This window comes from Prunus dulcis, chromosome 3, assembly GCF_902201215.1.
Source record: "Prunus dulcis chromosome 3, ALMONDv2, whole genome shotgun sequence".
In the NCBI taxonomy this organism is placed as follows: Eukaryota; Viridiplantae; Streptophyta; class Magnoliopsida; order Rosales; family Rosaceae; genus Prunus; species Prunus dulcis.
Window position 1 is genome coordinate 22,691,320 of NC_047652.1, and position 17,586 is coordinate 22,708,905.

The 17,586-nt window shown below is 39.0% G+C and overlaps 5 protein-coding genes across 6 annotated transcripts; 2 read left to right on the forward strand and 3 right to left on the reverse strand.

Moving 5' to 3' along the window:
• Positions 1–1,583: 1,583 nt before the first annotated feature.
• On the reverse strand, positions 1,584–3,012 carry LOC117622324. The gene has a single exon (XM_034352973.1). The coding sequence runs from the start codon at positions 2,400–2,402 to the stop codon at positions 1,851–1,853; it is 552 nt and encodes a 183-aa protein (XP_034208864.1). The 5' UTR covers positions 2,403–3,012; the 3' UTR covers positions 1,584–1,850.
• An 817-nt stretch (positions 3,013–3,829) lies between these two features.
• LOC117622821 (protease Do-like 9) lies at positions 3,830–7,792 on the forward strand. The gene is made up of 9 exons (XM_034353599.1): positions 3,830–4,580; positions 4,901–5,100; positions 5,198–5,378; positions 5,588–5,779; positions 5,904–6,136; positions 6,593–6,694; positions 6,793–6,843; positions 7,055–7,159; positions 7,261–7,792. Exons 1-9 carry the CDS (start codon positions 4,004–4,006, stop codon positions 7,357–7,359), a joined length of 1,740 nt encoding a protein of 579 aa, XP_034209490.1. The 5' UTR covers positions 3,830–4,003; the 3' UTR covers positions 7,360–7,792.
• A 236-nt stretch (positions 7,793–8,028) lies between these two features.
• On the forward strand, positions 8,029–11,391 carry LOC117622822 (protease Do-like 9). 2 transcript variants are annotated; one of them, XM_034353600.1, is made up of 8 exons: positions 8,029–8,761; positions 8,914–9,113; positions 9,225–9,597; positions 9,877–10,109; positions 10,365–10,460; positions 10,558–10,608; positions 10,725–10,829; positions 10,932–11,391. In XM_034353600.1, exons 1-8 carry the CDS (start codon positions 8,332–8,334, stop codon positions 11,124–11,126), a joined length of 1,683 nt encoding a protein of 560 aa, XP_034209491.1. In that variant the 5' UTR covers positions 8,029–8,331; the 3' UTR covers positions 11,127–11,391. The 2 variants fall into 2 exon arrangements, with proteins under 2 accessions (XP_034209491.1, XP_034209492.1); XM_034353601.1 differs by having other exon boundaries at positions 8,100–8,761; positions 9,973–10,109.
• A 130-nt stretch (positions 11,392–11,521) lies between these two features.
• LOC117622823 (WAT1-related protein At3g28050-like) lies at positions 11,522–14,155 on the reverse strand. Its single transcript, XM_034353602.1, has 7 exons — positions 13,785–14,155; positions 13,589–13,654; positions 13,380–13,493; positions 12,770–13,019; positions 12,520–12,678; positions 12,259–12,410; positions 11,522–12,111 (listed from the first exon to the last, which is right to left on the reverse strand). The coding sequence occupies exons 1-7, from the start codon at positions 13,973–13,975 to the stop codon at positions 11,952–11,954; spliced, it is 1,092 nt and encodes a 363-aa protein (XP_034209493.1). The 5' UTR covers positions 13,976–14,155; the 3' UTR covers positions 11,522–11,951.
• Positions 14,156–15,094: 939 nt separating this feature from the next.
• LOC117622824 (WAT1-related protein At5g40230-like) lies at positions 15,095–17,392 on the reverse strand. Its single transcript, XM_034353603.1, has 7 exons — positions 16,806–17,392; positions 16,642–16,704; positions 16,446–16,559; positions 15,978–16,215; positions 15,684–15,842; positions 15,447–15,598; positions 15,095–15,331 (listed from the first exon to the last, which is right to left on the reverse strand). Exons 1-7 carry the CDS (start codon positions 16,994–16,996, stop codon positions 15,166–15,168), a joined length of 1,083 nt encoding a protein of 360 aa, XP_034209494.1. The 5' UTR covers positions 16,997–17,392; the 3' UTR covers positions 15,095–15,165.
• Between the last annotated feature and the right edge of the window lie 194 nt (positions 17,393–17,586).

Sequence of the window (17,586 nt, forward strand, 5' to 3'; positions counted from 1 at the left end):
CAAAGCTCAAACGTGAAACACGCAAAGACAAGGGCCGGAATGAAGATGAATTGGGTGGCCTTTCTACGTCGATCAAAACTCACGAGACTTGATAAAATCGTAGACAGTTTTGACAATTACTGGCGAAGGGATGACATGGACAACCTCCATTATTAAATATCATTGGCTGTTGTACCAAATACAGAAAAACGAAAAGACACTTCCACGCTTTATAAAGAATCTACCAAGAGCATGAGATGCGAACAATCCCATGTAGAGCTTCATTGTCCATTGTAAGAATTTAATCAAACAGGTTTTGTAAGAACAATCAAAATCATGTTGACAGAGTGAAGTCCCCAAGAAAGGGTTGCGGGCAACCAATGCAGCTCACACTAGGCAAAACTAATTGGGTGGAAAGTATGAAAACCATAAGCAACATGATGTTACCTCTACAAAGCAGCAGAGAGGCCTTTTGGAAACCTTCGTCCTTCCCCTACCCCACACAACAAAAAACCAAAAATAAAATAAAAAAAGACCTCCCAAAAGATTCAGAGTAGATTGTCTGTATCATCACATTTCATGAACTTTTTAAAAATTCAGCACATTTTGTGAAACCAAAGTAAGTAGCTTTTGACATTATAGGTAACTTCAAAATGATATCTTTCAATTGTGGTTATAAAACGAATAAGCAGAGATATACACAAGAATGTACAATGATGTAAGTTCCTTGTAGATAATACTCTGTAAGATATGCACCTAGAAATCAAATATGTAAAAAGAGATCATATATAAACGAAGATTCAGAGATGCTTGGCACACACACTTGTGCACACAGATGGAAGGCTGTCTTCAGTCAACAATACAGGAAAGCCATACAAAAATTCTTCGCTCAATTACATATGAGGAAGAGTCTGAGAAAGATGATTACCACAAATCATACCTACATTGTTGAAGCAGAGAGATTTCAAAATTCTCTGAAACAAAAAATTGCAAACCAATACTAAGGATCTATAGTTAATAAGTACAAGACTAGCTTTTGTTCATAAAGAAGTGCACAATCAGGAAAAGGAGTTCTAAAATTATGCAGTGCGTTTCAAACCTTAAGAGTAGAAGATTACAAAGATGAGAGTAGTTTAACAAATACACTGCACACACAACATACACAAGCGTGTACACACACATTCAGAAGATAAAGGTGATATCTCTTATGAGCCAACAAAACCAAGGCTCTAGAAAGACTGGTAAAACAAGTTTGATAGCTCACTCACTTGGGGCATAGGGTTTAACTGATATGATGAGGGCAGTAAAAATCAATCCCTGTGTCCTGTGGCAGAAGTTGCCAATTCATTAAACTAAGAGTTTGCCAAGTTAGTGAAAGATACATGACATAATCAGTCTACGATCATATTACAAAAGAAGTTGAAAACAGAAATTTAATACACCATCTGCCATAACCATACTATAGTAGAAGCGTATTAACCGTCACAAGGCTACACCACTAAAAAAACTACAGCCAAAACCTACACCATCAGACCAAAAGTAGAAAATTTAGAAATTTATAACCAAAACCTCCAGGGACCATATGAAGTTAAAAGGCATACACCTGATCAAATTTACCATCTCTGATATTGACTAAACATTAAAACCAACAGAATAGGATGGAGGAGTAAAAGTATTTCAAATTATCATCAACATGAACAAAACACATAATCTAAGGGGAAGATAAAATGAAAATGTCAGAACATCAAATGCAAATTCTGCAACTAAGCTATAAGTAGCACCATAGACAGTAATCTACACTAACATCAAAAGGTAACATATTCATTAAACAACAACTAAATTTTAGATTAACACAGAATGGCTCTGAAACCTCATGCTTCCACTGTGTTACCTAGCACAAACGAGAATAACTCACGAACAGGCGAAAACTCCACCAACCCAATATCCATGGCATACCCAGCAACCGGCAACTTCAAGTCCCGTAACACGCAAAACGCTTCCGCCATCCGAGTCTTTGGCACTTCTTGAGCAACAGCACAATAAGGAACCCAAGAATCTGTGTGATACTCCTCCCCAATTTCAACGCCTTCTCTCTTCACTGCCTCGCACAATTGGGACTGAAACTGAAGCAACGAAACTGAAGGAGTTGGTGACAGAAACAGGACATTGTTGTCATGTGGAAGGCTCCCAATTGAGGAGAAAGACAACGCCAAAGGTTCTTGCTTCGAAGCGAAGGCTTTGATTACGTTTTCGAGCTTCGCGGGTTCAATGAAAGGGCTGGAGAAGAGGGTGATGTGGGGGCGTGATTCAATTTCAATGAGTTGGGTACTAATCTGACGGCGAGCGAGCACATTCCAAGCCTTCAAGACCTGGTTTTCGAGGGCTGGATCGAAGTAGAGCTCGATCGCATAGCCTTGTGACATTGCCTTCGAATTGAAATTCGAGGGAAAGTAAGCAAATTGGATCGAAATCAGCACAACCCAGTGACAAAAACTGAGATCTCAGATTGCCCAGAAATGAAAAATGAAAGATAAGCTGAAATCAAAGTAACCCAGAATTGTAAAAACAAAAATAAATAAGAAAAGACTTAGATTTAAGAAAATAGCAAAATAAGAAATACCCAAGTGAGATTGAGATCAAACAAAGTCTGAGAATTGAAATCAGAAATGGGGAAGAAAAAGAGAGAGAGAAGAGAGTTTAACAGGGTGATGAAAAAAAGAGAAACAAAAGCATGTGAAATGGTGGATTAAAGTTTCAATCAGAAAGAGACAGGCGGAATAAAGAGCAATAAAAATCAAAACACAGACTCAAAAGTGGCTTCCCAAGAGACTGTGTAGCAGCGAAGCTACGATTTTCTTTCTTCGGCAATCACAGTAAAAGATAAGATAAAGTGAGAGAGGAGGAGGAGGGGCCTTGCACCATCTGTTGATGAGTAGGGTGCAAGGTCACCGGTTTTTTGGTGGTTGGCTTCAAGTTTTCAACACTTCAACTCTCTCAAAATGAAGTCTCAAGTGGAGATTCATTGGTAGGAGACAAGGAAAATATTATCCTTAATTGATTGCACATAACCAAAAAAAGATTAATTGTTAAAAATTACTTTTGACAGAAAAATGATTACAAATTAATTAGTGCAGCATAAGTGATGGTAAAAATGCTACTCTAATTTATATTACACCGGTCCGGTATTGCTTTTGAAATGACGAATCAATGTTTCACCAAAAAAACAGGAGGATGGTTTTTTTTTTTTTTGTTGTCAAATTGTACTTAGGAGATATACTCATTTGTAGGGGGGAATAAATGCTTTAACGGAGGATGAATTTTGATTTATAAAGTATTAAAGGAAACTTTTTATCGCGCTTATATAATGTTTCATGCTATACTTTTGGCTTCAGTTATAATTGTAATTCTAATAAAGGATTAATAGAATTACAAAGACAAAACTAAAAAATGTATTCTAAAGTTCTAAACCAATATAGAAAAATTGGATGAATAGTTTAAACACTTCAATCAAATTTTACATCCTTTCATAAATGAGACATGCTGTTCTTAGGTAAAAAAAATTTATCAACAAATGCATATATGAACAGTGCTGGTTGGATAAATTAGTTATGTCAAATGCACAAGTTGACTAATAATACATCTTAATTGAGTGAAAATACAACTTCAAAATTTTATTCAATCAGCAGATTTAGTCAAGTTGGCTAAAAGAGATACACCCTTTATTTTTCGAGGGTTAAACAATACGGCATCACCTAAGGTCATATATAAGTCTCTCACCGTAGAATTCATCAGCATCCTTGAACTGCACTTTTGGTGATGGGCTGTAAATAAGTTGTAGGCCCAAAGTCTCTCACATTTCCTTCCTCAACTGTCATCTGCTACCGCGTCTGATTCAAAACAAGGAAGTCGTTGATTCTGGAACCTCTCTGCTACTTAATAAAAGCCCTAATCGCAAGCTTCATCGCTCTCAGACCAACAATCCCAGAAAAACCCCATTTTTTGTATTTTCTCCACAATTTGAAAAATGGGTGATAATAAAAGAAAGAGAGGTCCAAAACCCAAAACCCCAGTAGCTGAAGATACCAATATCACCACCATGGATATCCAATACACCAACCCCACCACCGCAAACGACGCCGTTTCAGTTCCCGCGAACGAAACCGCCACTGACCCCAGTAGCTCCCAGCCCAGTCGCCGTGGACGAGGCCGGCCCAGAAAGACCGAGAAGCTCAACATAGCGGCTTCACCGGAACGACGAAGCTTGAGACACGCGGACCAAAACGGCGATGGTGGACACGCCTTGGCTGTCGTTTCCGAGCCACAGTTGATGGTGCCGAGCTGGGAGAACGTGGCGAGAGTGGTCCCGGCCATGGAGGCCGTAGTAAAGGTGTTTTGTGTGCACACGGAGCCTAATTTATCGTTGCCATGGCAGAGGAAGAGGCAGTACAGTTCGAGCAGTAGTGGGTTTGTGATAGGAGGCAGGAGGGTCTTGACCAATGCGCACTCTGTGGAGCACCATACCCAGGTTAAGCTCAAGAAACGTGGCTCTGAAACTAAGTACTTGGCCACTGTGTTAGCCATTGGAACCGAGTGTGATATTGGTATGCAACATTCGGCTTCTTTTATTTTCTTATGAACTAATTTTTCATGTGGTTTTGAATTGTTTATTGAAAAGAAGTGGGAATATTTTGTTGACAAGAAGTTGTAAAACTTGCATTTTGAAAAACTTAATTATTAAGAGCTTATTGGATTGAAATGGAAACAGAATGCAGTTTGTTTATTTTAAATATTTCACTAGATATTACAGGTAGCAAAGCATCCTCATTATTGTGACTTTATTATCTTAATATATTATATAACTTAATTCACGAGTTATGCAATTGAAGAGTTCTTTTTCCTTTTCTCCATGATGCATCTTCAGCAATGCTTACGGTGAGTGATGATGAATTCTGGGAAGGAGTTTCACCTGTGGAGTTTGGAGAGTTACCTGCACTCCAAGATGCTGTGACGGTTGTGGGCTACCCTATTGGGGGTGACACAATCTCTGTGACAAGTGGTGTTGTGTCACGTATGGAGATACTGTCTTATGTTCATGGATCGACTGAGCTTCTAGGATTGCAGGTACTATCTTCTGGACATTGTCTTCTATGACTACCTACCCTAAACACCTGATCATTGACCTGTTCTGGTTTCCTTTTTCCCTGTGATCCATTTGCAGATAGATGCTGCAATAAACTCTGGAAACTCTGGTGGGCCTGCCTTTAATGATAAAGGGAAATGTGTGGGTATCGCATTTCAGTCTCTTAAACATGAAGATGTGGAAAATATAGGTTACGTCATACCAACACCAGTTATTATGCACTTCATTCAAGATTATGAGAAGAATGGGGAATATACAGGTTTGTTATAGATTTTACTTCATTAAAGCAAGACAAGCCGCAACAGAAACCTCCTTAACTGTAATTGTTGTTATTTGTATGTTGCCCTTCCAGCAAATGTGCCTGGCAGTCCAGTGGGGCCACATTGAACATTGGCTTATGATTCGGTGTTGGTGATTGAAATTCTTCCCCTCTTCTTACTTTGAATCTGGCTGTTAATTGCCTTACAGGGTTCCCAGTTATTGGAGTTGAATGGCAGAAGATGGAAAATCCTGATCTGCGCACGTCAATAGGGATGAGAACTGATCAAAAGGGTGTGCGTATCAGAAGAATTGAACCTACAGCTCCAGAATCACATGTTCTGAAGCCATCCGATATTATTCTTAGCTTTGATGGGGTTAACATTGCAAATGATGGCACAGGTAAACTCTCCCCCCCTTCCATTTGTAGCATTCCTCTTATGCACTTTTCAGAGAAGTTGAATTTTTAATTTGCATAAGCTTCTGTATATTCGATATTTAACACTCTTTGGTATCAATTTTATAGTTCCATTCAGGCATGGAGAGCGCATAGGTTTCAGTTACCTTGTGTCTCAAAAGTATACTGGTGATAATGCTCTAGTAAAAGTTCTTCGTAACTCAGAGATACTTGAGTACAGCATAAAACTTTCAACTCACAAGCGACTCATCCCGGCACACATCAACGGCAAACCTCCTTCATATTATATCATTGCTGGTTTTGTTTTTGCAGCGGTATCTGTTCCATATCTGCGTTCTGAGGTGCGACCTTAATTTCATACTTCATACGCTCTCTCGCTCTTTCTGTCTCTCTCATATGCATGTAGATATGTAGATGTGTGGTTCCTAGGAATCAGGACGGGGTTTACTTTTTCCCGCATAAGAATGCCAGCCTTAATGTTTGGCTGGCGAGAACTGGTGGTACTAAAGGGCCCCTTAGTACAAGTTATGCTGGAGTGGTGTGCCCAATGGCACCTCCAAGCTTAATTAAGAAAATGAAGATGGATGATTTTAAGTTTGGTCTATAAAAGCAAACTTTCCATTGCTATGTTACCAAATCTTAACCTTAGTACAAGTTATGCTAGAGTGGTGTGCCCAATGGCACCTCCAAGCTTAATTAAGAAAATGAAGATGGATGATTTTAAGTTTGGTCTATAAAAGCAAACTTTCCATTGCTATGTTACCAAATCTTAACCTCTGTTTTTCATTACTTTCCAGTATGGAAAGGATTATGAATTTGACGCTCCAGTGAAACTGTTGGACAAGCATTTACATTCAATGGCGCAGTCTATCGATGAACAGCTTGTTGTTGTTTCTCAGGTTTCCCTCTCTCATCTATTTTTCTCATGCTTTTCCATTTTAGACTAAGTTCTCTTCACTCTGCAATCATGGCTTACATTTATTCAAAATTCTTGTAGGTACTTGTTGCCGACATTAATATTGGATATGAGGACATTGTTAACACTCAGGTTAGAGATATGCTACACGACTTGGGTTTTTTTGCTTTGCTTCATTAAGTTTTCATTTATTTTTAGTTCATAAAATATCAGACGTTTTTCCTTTTTATTTTCTCTTTTCCTTTCTCATTCTTTCGCGTTTGTGATTGAACAAATGACAATGAGATAATTTCTGAAGTTACGTTGGTAGTGCACTTATTCTAATATTTTGTGTTCTGTTTAGGTTCTCGCTTTTAATGGTAAACCTGTGAATAATCTGAAGAATTTGGCCAGCATGGTGGAGAATTGTGACGACGAGTACCTAAAGTTTGACCTAGAGTATGATCAGGTTCATTCTCCCTCCCTCTATGTTTAGCAGACACTGTTGCAGCATGTATGCATGCTCGGCATTTTTGTTTTAATGGCTGAAATGCTTGCTTGTGGGTGCAGATGGTTGTACTACAGACAAAAACTGCCAAGGCAGCAACTTTAGATATCCTCCTGACACATTGCATACCTTCAGCAATGTCTGATGACCTTAAGTCTTAAGACTCAAGAGAAGATCCTATTCCCATAGATGAACTTTACAACGAATGCTCATAAAAGGAATGGGGTACAGACTACGCCACGGATTTCATTTTCTTATGGAGAATAAGAATAGAAGCTGGCAATTCATGGGTTCTTTCCGTTTCTTTGTGTACCAATTAGACCCTCAGTTGGGGTTGATGTCTTCTTCAGATTTGAACTGATTCTTATACAGTAGAAGAAAGCAGCGAGGAAATGAAGTTTGGTTTTCCTAGAATGAGCAGCGTCTCATGATCTTACTTGTTCGTCGATTTCATTTCTTCCAGCTACAAACATTTGGGCAATATCATGTAACATTATTACCGGCTGATCCATTTGAGAAAATTATAGAAGTTGAGCTGTACAGTTCCCTGTACCTAGGGTCATTTATGTATTTGCCGTGCTCTTTTTCATTTTATTTTCATTTCATTCCTAAAATTTTTCCACATAATTATATAAATATAACTGAATGATATGCGTAGTGTTTTGACAAACAATAAGTTAGGTTAGTTGATCATGACAATATACCCGTCTCCCCTATCTTGATTGCACAAATAACATTAAAAATGTTAATAATACAACTCATTACACCGACTCCAGCCCAACTGAACTGGATTCACATCTTAAATAGTTTTTAATAACAAAGGCCCAAGTCTGAACTCTATCATCACCATGTGAAGTGTGAACGCTAGCTAAAAAGTTCCCGTCCCGTCATTTCTTGTCTTCTACTCCTCAACCTCTGGTTAGTTAGTTACCGCGCAGGTTCCAGGAAGCCACCTTTGACTCTGTATGAGTCTCCGGTCGGTCTGAAAATCCAGTTTTCCTATTTTTTTATGACGACTGACTCAACGACCCCTTTTCTATGCCTTAATTATTATAAAAAGAGAAAAAAGAAATCCAAAACTCAAAAACCCACATTTCTTACAATTGTACCAATACCAAATACGCACCACCACCATGTATCTCCAATACATCAATCCCACCAGCGCAGCCACTATTAACGACGCCGTTTCCGTCTCTTCAACCGAGCCCAATAATATAGCGGCTCCCAGACTTGTGGACCAAAACGGCGACTGTAGGCACGCTTTGGCTGTCGTTTCGCAGCCACTACCGGAGGTGCCGAGGTGGGAGAGCGCTCCGAGAGTGGTCCCGTCCATGGACGCCGTGGTGAAGGTGTTTTGTGTGCACACGGCACCTAATTTCTCGTTGCCTTGGCAGAGGAAGAAGCAGTACAGTTCCAGCAGTAGTGGGTTTGTGATAGGGGGCAGAAGGGTTTTGACTAATGCGCATTCTGTGGATCATCATACTCAGGTTAAGCTCAAGAAACGCGGCTCTGATACCAAGTACTTGGCCACTGTCCTAGCCATTGGAACCGAGTGTGATATTGGTATGCAACATTTTTAATTTTATTATTAATTTCGCTTCTTTTATTTGCTGTTAACATTTGGGTTTTTATTGGTTCGTTGTAAAATTCATGAATTATGTTAAAGTTTGTTGCTTTTTTGGTTTTTGTTTTTCCATTTATTGGTGATGGTTCAGCGATGCTTACTGTGAGTGATGATGAGTTCTGGGAAGGGATTTCACCTGTGAAGTTTGGGTGTTTGCCTGCACTCCAAGATGCTGTGACTGTTGTTGGGTACCCAATTGGGGGTGACACAATCTCTGTGACTAGTGGTGTTGTGTCACGCATGGAGATACTGTCTTATGTTCACGGCTCCACTGAGCTTCTGGGAATGCAGGTGGGATATATTATTTGCCTTTTAGTATCTTACCATGAAACTACAAACCACTTGATTTTGAGTCTTACCGTGTTTTCGTGGATCCTTTCTCCTTGAGATGCTTTTTTGTAGATAGATGCTGCAATCAACTCTGGAAACTCTGGTGGACCTGCCTTTAATGATAAGGGAAAATGCGTGGGCATTGCATTTCAGTCCCTTAAACATGAAGATGCGGAAAATATAGGCTATGTCATACCCATACCGGTTATTATGCACTTCATTGAGGATTATGAGAAGAATGGCGCATATACAGGCTTCCCAATTCTTGGAATCGAGTGGCAAAAGATGGAAAATCCTGATCTTCGCATGTCAATGGGGATGGGACCTGATCAAAAGGGTGTGCGTATTAGAAGAATAGAACCTACATCTCCAGAATCTCAACTGCTGAAGCCATCTGATGTTATTCTTAGCTTTGATGGGGTTAACATTGCTAATGATGGCACAGGTAAACCTTTTATGATTTTTGAAAGATTTCTGTTCCCTTTTCAAGTCACTTTTGCGTTCATGTGCGTGTTGGTATGTTGCATTCTTTATAGAAGTGGCATTTGAACATTCACAAATGAAGTGTGACATATGGTATTTGGACCGTAATTTATAGCATTCTTTCAAAGAACACATACTTGTTATTACTGTTATTATAAATTTTTTTATAACAGTATATGTCTAAATACCAGAAGCTTCTTTATATTAAGTGTTCACACCATTTTTTGTATCAATTTTCTAGTTCCATTCAGGCATGGAGAGCGCATAGGTTTCAGTTACCTTGTCTCTCAAAAATACATTGGTGACAATGCTGTAGTAAAAGTTCTTCGTAATTCAGGGACACTTGAATTCAACATTAAACTTGCAAAACACAAGGAACTCATCCCCTCACACATTGAGGGAAAACGCCCTTCCTATTATATCATTGCTGGATTTGTTTTCACAGCTGTTTCTCTTCCATATCTGCGTTCTGAGGTGTGCCCTTTCTTTCAATGCTCTCTGTCTCTCTCTGTCTGTCTCTCTGTCTCTGTCTCTCTCTGTCTCTCTGTCTCTGTCTCTCTGTCTCTCTCTGTCTCTCTGTCTCTCTGTCTCTCTCTGTCTCTCTGTCTCTCTATGACTGATATCTATGCCTATTAGTTTCTGCTGTCTTTGTATAATTATAAAATAAATATATTAGATTTCAGTACAATGTTAATAAATACTAACCTCGGGGTTTTCACTCATTTCCAGTTTGGAAATCTATTTGACGTTCCAATCAAACTGTTGGACAAGCATTTACATGCAATGGCACAGTCTATTGATGAACAGCTTGTTGTAGTTTCTCAGGTTTCTCTCTTTCATTCTATCTTTCCATGTTTTTCTGTATTAGTATAAGTTCTTATTACCCTTCTTTTATGTCTTACATTGTTCAAAATTGTGCTAGGTACTTGTTGCTGACATTAACATTGGATATGAGGACATCGTTAACAATCAGGTCAGGAACTAAGCTTTTCTTTTCCCTTTCTTTATGAGATGCAACAAATGATGTGAGGAAAAATTGGTGAAATAAGATTCAATGAACTTGTGAAAATTATTCTGCTATCTGTGCAGGTTCTTACTTTCAATGGTATGCCTGTGAAGGATCTGAAGAGCTTGGCCAGCATGGTTGAGAATTGTGATGACGAGTACCTAAAGTTTGGTTTGGAATACAATCAGGTTCTTTCATTGTTTCTTTCTCTCATGCACACATATGCATGGATTATGCATGCATGCTCTGCAATTTTCTTTTGATGGCTGAATTGCATACTTCCTGCGCAGATGGTTGTTCTACAGACGAATACTGCCAGGGCAGCAACACTGGATATCCTCACGACACATTGCATATCTTCGGCCATGTCTGATGATCTTATGACTAAAGAGAATGCTTTAGAGGAAGTACAGTCGACACTTGATGACCCTAAGACTAGAGATACGATTTTAGAGGAAGTACAAGAGACTAAAGATATTTTTTAAGAGGAAGTACAGAAGACCTCTTCTCCTTTAGCCAGCGACATAGATGAATTCTAGAATGCTCTTACAGGAAACCAAGTATAACACTTGTCCCAACCAAATTTCAGAGTCGTCATTATGGGATAAGCTTTTAATTTTTTTTTTAGTCATAGATTATGTGATAGTAAGGGCAAAAGGAAATAATGTCACTTGTGCAAGAACCTAGTTTGGGATTGTAAAAACATTTTCTTCATATGAAATCAATTTGATGCAAGTTTTATGGCCTCAAGTTTCAGGGTCTTGGATGACCTTGTAGAATTGGATTTCTAGCTAAGTGTTAAGTCCACCCTATGACAATGGGGTAAGTCTCAAATCTCATTACCCCTCAAGAGTGTCATGCATCCATTACAGAACAAACATTTGAGTTACATGCCGGGAACAACCCGCAGAACAGAGCAATGCGAAATACACTTAATTACATGTGTTAAACAGATTTTTTTGAAGATAATTCACAATTTCCAACACTGCATTAGGGTTCTGCTTGCAAGAACTCAATCTCCCAAAACCTTATTTCAACATCCTTTAGGAAAAACCCATAAAATTCCCAAGGGCTCGTGAAGTTCAAGGGATCAAGTCCTCTTTTGTGTCATTCTTCAACACAGATTGAGGCTTTAAGTTTTTGGTTCTTAGATATATTATCTGTTGAGAAGGTGGGCTTTTGCCGCATGGGGATTTACAAATCTGCAATGCATGATGTTCTCCAACCAGAACTAATCATATTCAACAGTTGTAGTAAGCAAATAGGCGTTGAACTTTCAGACCTATTTACGTGTGCAAATGTTCGATCTACTACATCTTGTCGTTTTTAGTATACTTTTGCAATAATGGGGCCTTGTGGGCAGATGGGGCTTCCAGGCTATCAGCTACAGAATCTTCAACAGCCTCTTCCTTTGCTTTTCCCCACAGCACCGTATAAAACCCGATCGATATTATTGTTGCTCCAACTAGGCTGCAAAATGCAGAAACTTTAAAGAGTGACAGATCGAGGAGAAGGACTTGCATGTCACAGGAATAGCACTGTTTTGCTATCTCCAGTCAATCACGGAGAGAAGCCAAAGCATAAAATTAAGGGAAGAGATTAGTTATGTTATCAAACCTTCCAAGATGAAGAGTGTCACCAAGGAAGATGACACCCATGGCAACAGCAATGGCCATTGACAAAGGCTTGAACATTGTCACATAGACAGGTCCCTTCAAGCGCAAGGCCCATGTGTGCACAGTATTGTTCAAAAATGACCCAAATAACCCCTAAACAAAGAGAGAGAAAAAAAAAGCAGCAGCAATATTTAGATAGGCGCTGTTTATATGCAATAATACAACATAAACTATTGCTCAGTATAGTCTGTTAATTTCTTACTGAGCACAAAATGGAGACCAATGCAACATTTGGTCTCAACTTCCAAGCACTGGAATTTGGTTCTGTAATCAGAGCAACAACGCCAGCTACGACGCCCACGCATACATTGTAGAAAAAAATTACAGTTAATTCGTTCGGGTACTCTTTCATAATTTGTGCCTGTAAAAGGTTTTATCACTTTGGAAATAAGGCTTACAATATTCAGACAAAAAAGAAGATACAAAAACAGCTGAAGAATTGCATAATTTACCTGAACAATGTACCACAGTGGTACCAATATATATTCAGCTGTTAGCAGAAGGCCACCAAGGACCCAGTTTGAGTTTGTTGGTGTTGTTGCGTTTAGAAGAGGTTGGTGAAGTGAAATTGACGGTGATTGATGAGGAAACACAATTGGTGGGCCCTTATAGAGAGTTACCACAAATGCACCTGCAAGTGAAACTATTGTACCCAAGATTTTGGCTTGACTGCTTCTGCTTCTCAAAGCTGCACTTTCCATCCTTTTTTCCGGTGGGTAAACAATAGAGAGAATAATCAAAGTTAGTTTTTGCTTTTTTACCATAACAACAAGCTAGAAGGGCAGCAACAGTTATTTATTTATCTCATGTTGAGTCTGGGCCCACCGCCACTCGTAGTCATAGCAAGACAACAGAGGAGTGAAAGTACAAGAGAGCCCACAGGTGGGGACACACACACACCCACCCACCTCTCTTTCTCTTGTCCTAATTCAAAAGTAACTGATTAATTTCTCTGGTCTCTTGACCCCTTTTCAGAAAGCAACACCGCTATTTAGGCCACTGGATTTTTATCATTTGAGGGCATTATGGTAAGTGTGGATGATCATGAAAGAGGGAAAGAACCTGAAAATGATGGCAAGAATGAAAGTAAAAGCAGGTACAAGGTTGCTGATGGCTGAAGCAAGAGTTGGAGAGCTGAAATTGATGCCTGTGTACCCCATGATCTGAGATGAACTCCTGCCCATATGCAGTCCAAGAAGCCCAATTTAGTATCAAATCATTAAATTAATTAATTATTATTATTGAAAATGAAGATATATGTATGATTGTACCCTATAAGCCCAAGAAGAAGAACTTTAGACATTATGGAGAAGTTGAGGGGAGGAAGCACCCTTGATCTGCAGATTAAGAAATCAGACATGTATGTTACAAAAGATGAAGACTTTGTTAATTTTTGATCAATTGTTTTGTTAAAGTAATGAACTTTGATGAATATGTATGAGATTTCAGAGAGAGAGGGAGAGAGACCTGTTAGAGATGAAGGGTGCTGGAAGGAGAAAAAGAGCAGCTACAGAGTAAGAATAGACAACAAAGACATGGTAGCTCATTCCTCTCAAAGTGGCTGCTTTGAAGAGAGTGTTTAAACCCACGTTCGTGCACTCCATAGTCACCATGGCCATGAATGGCAAGGCATCCGTGTAACAAGACCTCCCTGCCATCTCTGCTCTCTCTCTCTCTCTCTCTCTCTCTCTCTCTCTCTTGCACACTCCACTTATTAGAAACAGAGATGGTAAAGTTAAACAAATGGGTCTCTGAGATCACAAAGTAACATCCTTCTTCTTATGGACGAAATAAAGACAAGAGGGAGAGTGACGGTTCGACAACGATATGAAATGTGGTATGATTATTGGCCCGTTAAGGTTCTCTTTTTCCTAACTAAATATATATATTTTTTTTTCAAACAAAAACCTAAGTGGCACGGCTCTTTGGTCACACCACTAGCTAGGTGGGGGCAAATAATAGCATATTGCGTAGAACTGTAGAAGATTGCCAAAATAATATTTATTATTATACTATTATTATTGGAGTTCACATAAATTATAGGTCAAAAGTTACTTTTGGTCTCTATAGTTTGATACTTCAACAACTTTTAATCTTATAGTTTCAATTTCGTCAAAACTCTTGAGCGTAAAAGCTTGTCTGAAATTCTCCTCATTTCATATTAGGGCTCGAAATTCAACCACTGATCCCAATTTTTGAACAACCCTAAACCCAAATGACCAATTTCAAGACGAGCTTTCATGCTCAAGAATTTTGGGTTGACGAAATTGCTCCTTGCACCGTCAAAGGAATTGATAGGAATACTAACTTGTCCTTGAATTACTACAAATTCGAAACTACATGGTCAAAATTGACGAAATTAAAACTATAAGATCAAAAGTGGTTGAAGTGCCAAACTATAAGGACCAAAAGTAATTTTTATCCTAAATTATAATGCAAGCAAAGTTAGATGACTAGTGTGAAAGGCATCTAGTATGAATGGCATCTACTGTATAATAATTTAGGATGTCAATTTTCAATAATGCATGGTGCATCATTTCATAGTTTCAAAATGGAGAATATGGCGAGTAGCGTGCTGCTTTGAACTTTTGTGATATTTCCATTTTTTTTTTTTAAAGGTCTTGGTGCTTTCTCTGATTACCAGATACAAAAAATGTCATTTCATTTTTGCAGGATAAATTGGTCTGCAATCAGCGAGGGAACCCGTATATTTATATTGGCTCGTTAAGCTTATTTATGAGTCGATGTATTTTGGTAGATGTGGCTGAGTCAAACGCTACCAGAAAAAGTAAACTCATATGTATTTTGGTAGTTGTATTCATCTCTGTACACTGTACACAATTTTCTTTTACATATTTTCAACTTTGGGGCTGTCCAACAAAGGGGTTTTCCCAATAGCAATAGGTAAGGCTCTCGAGCTTTCAAAGCGGCAGTCTTCACTCATCTCGTCTTCCTTTGCTTTACCCCATATCACAGCATAAAAGCCCATGGAAAGTATTATAGCTCCAACAACACTGCAAAATAAGCAACACAATAAACACAGGACACATAGAAGCAGCAAAGCCTGGTTGCTTCTTTCTTCTTGAAGTTGATTAATCAAGGAGAGAGGGGGGAGAGAGAGAGAGAGACCTCCCAAGAGAGAGGGCATCACCAAGGAATATGACACTGAAAGCAGCAGCAATGGCAATTGACAATGGCTTGAAGATTGATATAAACACAGGCCCCTTCAAGTGCAGGCCCCATGTGTGCACAAGGGAGCTGAAAGATGAGCCAAGGCATCCCTGTAGAAACAGAGACATCTTGATAATTATAAATCACCGGCAGCAGCACATGCTCTATTGATTTCATAGTTTTTTACTTTCTTACCGAGCATATAATGGCGACCAATGCTATGCCAGGCCTTAGTCTCCAGGCACTCAAGTTTGTTTCTGCAATTAAACATACTGGAGCCGATATAATTGTCCCACACAAGTTGAATAAGAAGACCAAAACTATCTCTGCCGGGTACGTCTTCATGACATGGGTCTATAACAGAATGATCAAAACCATTCAGACAACCGTTTTCTAAACACCTATATTCTACACCTTTTGAGAATTAGAACTCTTTCTTCGAAAAAAGAAGAAGAAATTATGCAATGGGCTTGTGGGAAATATGTGTACCTGAAGGATATACCAGGTTGAGGACAGAAGGTACTGAACAGCAAGTAGTAGCCCTCCAACAACCCAATTTTTTTCTGATGTGCCTAAAACTGCAGACGGAGGGGATAAAACTGTAGATGCAGTGGATAAAATTGTAGGGCCCTTGTAAAGAACCACTACCAGTGCACCTGATATTGATACCAAAGTGCCCATGATTTTGGCTTGAGTGCTAGAGCTTCTCAAGGCTAGCTTTTCCATCCTAAAATATTTATATAAAAAAAGCCCGCTAGTAATGTCATTTAGACATCACCATCATATATAACATAACCACCCAATCATATTATTAGCTCACAAGAAATCAAAAGGACCCATCTTTGAAAATTTTACTCCGGAGAATAAAATATCTGTCCTGTTGAAGATATTTGTAATAGAAATAGGGTCCATAGGTGCAGGAATTAAAATAAAAATGGGCGAAAAGACAGATGGAACCTGAAGAAGACGGCAAGGATGAAGGTAAATGCTGGAGTGAGGTTGCTCATGGCTGAAGATAGAGTTGGTGAGCTGTAATTTAGACCTTTATATCCACAAATATCAGCCAAAAACCTGCTTGATCAAACATAAGCAATTTATATGTAAGAAAAACAGGTTTTTTATTTTGTATAAATAACAAAATGAATCAAAATACCCAATCAGTCCGAGGAGGAAAACTTTGGAGAGCAGAGAGAGGTTGAATGAAGGAAGCCCTGTTCTGTAATCAGATTGGAAAATAAGAAATTAATTAATTGGTACACGTTATTTGTTGGATGATATACAAAACTTGACAAGTCGGTCTGCTAAGAGATTGATGACCTGCGAAAGATGAAAAACAGAGGGAGGAGAACCAGAGTGGCAATTGCATTAGAGTAGACGATGAAGACATAGTAGCTTAGCCCTTTTGAGGTGGCTGCCTTGAATAAGACGTTTAAGCCCACGTTGGTGCACTCCACTGTCAGCATGGCTGCGACAGGCAGAGCATCTTGGTGAATTAACCTCCATGCCATCTCTCTCTCTCTCTCTCTCTCTCGATTATCTCAAACCATTAACATCATGCTCTATGTAACATAAGTTTGCTCAAAGAAAGCCCAGCCGAAATTCAAGCTTCTCTCACTCTGTCTCTCTCTGGTTGATCCTGATTATGGGTTAGTGTTTCCCATGGAATTTTGACGTCTTGATGACGATTTGGTTAGATTTTGGAACATTCGAATTTGCAATTGGTAGGGTTCAGATGAGTGTCGTTAAGAGAGAGAGAGAGAGAGAGAGAGAGAGAGAGAGAAAATGGTGGCTGTGGTTGTTTCGATGGGCCGGTGGGAGTTTGGGAAAGGAGAGCTGCCGACAGAGAAGAAAGGCGGAGAAGGTCTTTTACTTATGATTCTGATCTCTTGGATTTTGGTCACCTACTCACTGGTTGGATATTAATTTAGTAGTTCAAAAAAAGTGAAGGAGTGCAAGAATGAGTAGACAGTTAAATTTACATCCAATGATGAGTGACCACAAATTTCTTGAATCAGTCCAAGAAATCGGAACTGGCTTATTTAAATCTTCCAATATACTTTTTGTTTTTCTTATTTTTTTTTAAAATTTTATATTGAAT